The 4,166-nt window shown below is 61.8% G+C and overlaps 1 protein-coding gene across 1 annotated transcript in view; it reads left to right on the forward strand.

Annotated features, from left to right (window-relative positions):
- ST3GAL1 (ST3 beta-galactoside alpha-2,3-sialyltransferase 1) overlaps positions 1–4,166 on the forward strand; it is a 69,453-nt gene that overhangs the window by 59,649 nt on the left and 5,638 nt on the right. The window contains exons 4-5 of the mRNA XM_012723012.1: positions 475–1,372; positions 3,977–4,166. The exon at positions 3,977–4,166 is cut by the window's right edge and continues 3 nt beyond it. Coding sequence (XP_012578466.1) covers positions 1,070–1,372; positions 3,977–4,166 — 493 coding nt within the window. The 5' untranslated portion in view covers positions 475–1,069. The remainder of the gene's footprint in view (positions 1–474; positions 1,373–3,976) is intronic.

Raw genomic sequence — 4,166 nt, forward strand, 5'->3', positions numbered from 1 at the left:
CTCTTCTGCCCATTTTTTGATGGGGTTGTTTATTTTTGTTGAGTTTCGTCAGTTCTCCGTATATTTTTGTGATCAGTCCTTTATCACTACTTTTGCCCACACACCCGATTTTTATTGTTGGAATCCAGAAGAGAGGAAAGCAGAGACAGGAGTTTGCCTTTCCTCGTCTCCATGTGAATCCACGACATCCTGGGCTCATTTTACAATGGATGCTCCCATGGGCGGGGTTCTGGTTGCAGGAAAGAGGGGTGGGTCACCCCATGCCCCAGGGCACCCTCCAGCACAGCTGTGCCATCTCCGTGGTCCACACCCCCAGGCTCCAGTCCACACCCCCAGGCTCCAGAAGGCAAATGCCTGGGCGTGGCTTGGCTCGAGGTGAGGCTCTTGGAAGCCATCCTGCCCGAGATGGGGGGAGAAGTCCTGTTTTACTGCGAGCTAACGGAACCCTTCTGTCTTCTTGCTCCTTCCCTGCAGATGACAGATGAGCCTCTGTGCCTTCCTGCAGCCCGCCGCTTGACCACCGCACCTCTGTATACAGTGGGATCAGGAAAAGTCCGAACGAAGGATCATCTCCCACACTCCTTCCTGGAAGACGCTGGAAAGCCCGCTTTGCTTTGCCCTGCACCACGACCTGTCCTCCGAGGTCCTCACCCCGGAGGCACCCTGACCACCACAAAGATTAATCAGCCCGCGGGCCCCGTGGATGGGAAAGGAAGTCACTGTTAAGTTTGATTAAAGCCTCACCAAGACACATTTTCTGCTGTTCAAAGGCTGCTGACAGAGAACGCTCTTTCATTTCCCAAAACCAGACAAGTATGCAAAAAGATCCCACCCGCCCTGAGTGGGCCGCATAACCTCTGACTGTCACCTGGTGATGTCCAGCAGGTGGGCCGTGGCCCCGCGGAAGTGAGGCCCCCTGGAGCAGAGCGGCCTCAGTCTCCGGGAGCCCCCACCTCGCCTCGTGACCCAAGCCTCATTTCTGGATGTTTCCTCCCGAGTTCTCCCTGTGAGGACGGGGCCCCCCAGCCCGGCCCCCCAGGTCCCCGCCAGGTGAGCAGAAGTGGCAACCATGAGGAGAAGCGTCCTCAAAATCCTCACCCTGCTGGTCTTCCTGGTCTTCGTCACCTCCTTCTTCCTGAACTTCTCCCACACCGTGGCGACCACCACCTGGTTCCCGAAGCAGATGGTCATGGAGCTCTCCAGGAACTTCAAGAAGCTCATGAAGTATCCACACCAGCCGTGCAGCTGCGTCCGCTGCGTCGGGCAGAGGAAGGTCTCCCCCTGGTTCGACGAGAGGTTCAACGAGTCCATGCAGCCGCTGCTGACGGAGCAGAACGCCTTCTTGGAGGAAGACACCTCCAGGTGGTGGCTGGTGAGAGCCGGGTTGGGGGGCGGTGGGGAGGCCTGGAGCTCCAGCGGCCAGGCGCTCAGCCCCAGGCGCTCAGCAGGGGGGAGCCCTGGCCATTGACTCCTGCAGCGACGCTGGGGAGGACTGCGGGTCACCTCGCTTTTGGGGCGTTCACCTGCACCCTCCTGCGTGTTTACAAATCGGAGGCTGTGGCACGTTTCTTGGGGCCTTTTCCCCAACAGCGCGTGCTGCTGTGTCTGCGTCGCATGTCACTGAGGCCTGAGCACTGTTGTTTGGGGACGCTCGGCCGCAGCTCCTAGGCTACCGGGAGTCCGGGACGAGCGTTGGCCCCAAGCCCGTGAACCCCACAGAAGGGCGCGTCCCTGCTGCATACAGAGGTGCACCGCGTCTCAGCGCTCGCTGCACCGCCCCTCAAGGGCCCTACAAACACCCCATAACTGAGCGAGGCCTCGCTCCCTGGCTCCCTGGCGCCTGCCTTAGAGGTGACGCCTCCTCGCCTCCTCGCTGGCCTGGAGCAGAGGGAATGTGCAGCAAGTATTCAGGGGTGCCGCGACTGTGGTTTCAGGTCCCCTGGGGGGCTCAGAGCCTGTGTCCTTGCAGAGAGGGGGAGCCACTTGTATTCCTCTCCCAGGAAGAAGGGCCCCCCGCTTGTCTAGCCCAGCTGCAAGGGGTCACAGAGGGTTGTGACGTGCAGAAACCCAGCCGGACCCCCGCTTAGCTCGGCCCCTCCTGCTGTTGATGGGGGGTCTCCAGCTCTCCTGTGACCTAGGCTCTTGCTGCCCTCCTGGGGCCTCCATCTGGGGCCCCCCAGAGCTGCCGGCACTCTGGGCGGCAGGGCGAGCCAGGAGACGGCATCCGCGGGGCCAGGCTTCCGAGCACTTCTCACAGAGGAGGAAGCGTGTGGCTCGTCTCTCTGGCTTTGTGGGCAGGAACCTGAATTTGGAGGCTGTTCCTTTGGGCGCCAGGCAGCTCTGGCACCTGTCAGTCTCCTGACAGCAGCCGCGGCTTGCCTGGGTGAGCACCGGGCCCGTGGCATCGAATGTCGCTCTTTTGTCTTTATTGTATCTTACAATTTCATTCTTGCTCTGCCAAGTAACCCCGGCCTGGCTATGGCGGGATGAGCGATCTCCTTTTAAATAAGACGTGCTTTCCCGCTGATGTGGCCGCGAGGGGCCAGGACCTGTCACCAGTGGGTCTTAGCGAGGGCTGATGAGAACGCCACGTCACGTGTCCTGGCAGGTTCCCCCGTCGGAGTCCCGTGTCCCCAGGCAGGGCTGCATAGTTGGGGTTCACTGGGCTCCCCCACCCTGGATGGCACTCACGCAGGACACGGCTACCGCCTGGAGCCCGGAGCTTCTCAGAGAGCAGCCCCCTACCCACCAATTGGGAAGCCTGTTAGAGGGGCGGGATTTGGGGTGCAGCCCAGCCCCACTGAGACAAGCTGCGGTCGGCCTGGAGCAGGTGTTTGGTCTGGTTAAATGTGCGTAACATGATATCTGTCACCTTGACCATTTAGAAGCTCTGCAGCATTACATGCAGCCACAGTGTCGCGTGACTGACACCATCGTCCGTGCCCAGCAAAACCACGAACCCACAATGACCCCCTCCCCAGGCCCCAGCCCCTGAAGACCCTTCTGTTGGCCTCTGAACCGCGGCCCCGACCACGTGTGTCCTTCTGCATAAGCTCACAGCGGAGCGTCCGAGCCAGCGTCCTTCGAGGGACAGCCAGCGGCCGTCAGCGACGGTGCTTCCTCTGCAGAGGTCGCTGGACACTCGGCTGGCTGCTGTCACTTGAAAGCACACACGTCTATAGGGGACCCCGCAGTCAGTTCTTGGGGTCCATTCAGCAGTAGGCTGGCCACCCACAGGAGAGCGCTGTGTGTAGCCGCCGGGGCCCACGGCCATTCTCCGGTCAGCCGTCCCGTTTGGTTTTGCGCCCGCCAAGCGCAAGAACCTAGACTCCTTGTCCTCATCAGCGCTTGTTATTTCCTTTTTTATTATCTCCATCCTGGTCGACAGCATGCCAGCCTGCTCCCTGCTCCCCCAAACATGCAGTGTCCTGCACCAGAGGGGATGCCAGACGGCTTTAAGACATGCCAGTGACCGGCTTGTCCCGTGTCTGCTCGAGGCCCTGCATCCCATCACGGGGTGTCCTGGGCAGGCAGCCTCGCACCAGGACGTAGGAGATGGGAACCCCTTGCCGGGCAGTCGTGGGAGGCTGTGATGGCCTGGCCAGGGGCTGGGCCTTTGGTCTGGTGGGGCTCAATAGCCCTGGGCCTGGGGCAGTCGAGGGGCGGGAAGGGGGGGCATAAGCAGGAGAGGTGGGCACTGGATGGTGTCCACTGGATGGTGAGGACGTGGGGCCCCCCACACCCGCTCCCTGCGCCTTATCCTACTTGCCAGTCTCTCGCCCCAAGCGTCCGGCCCGCCGTCGGTGCCTGCGGTCGGGCAGAATGAATGACCGCTTTCCTTCCTGCCCCCTGAGGGGACCTGGGCTGTTCAGGCTGAGCGGGGCCACGGGGGAGCTGGCGGGCCCGGGGAAGCAGCTGCGTCCCCATCCAGAAGCGGCATGTCCAGACTGACCTGCTGCTCTGCCCTCTGCCCCAGAGGCTCCAGGGGGAGAAGCGTCCCAGCAACCTGAACGACACCTTCAAGGAGCTGTTCCAGGTGGTCCCGGGGAACGTGGACCCCCTGCTGGAGAAGAGGTCGGTGGGCTGCCGGCGCTGTGCCGTGGTGGGCAACTCGGGCAACCTGCAGAACTCCTGGTACGGCTCCCACATAGACCAGCACGACTTCG

The sequence above is a fragment of the Condylura cristata genome, unplaced genomic scaffold (genome assembly GCF_000260355.1).
Source record: "Condylura cristata isolate star-nosed mole 26May11 unplaced genomic scaffold, ConCri1.0 scaffold00009, whole genome shotgun sequence".
Taxonomy (NCBI): domain Eukaryota; kingdom Metazoa; phylum Chordata; class Mammalia; order Eulipotyphla; family Talpidae; genus Condylura; species Condylura cristata.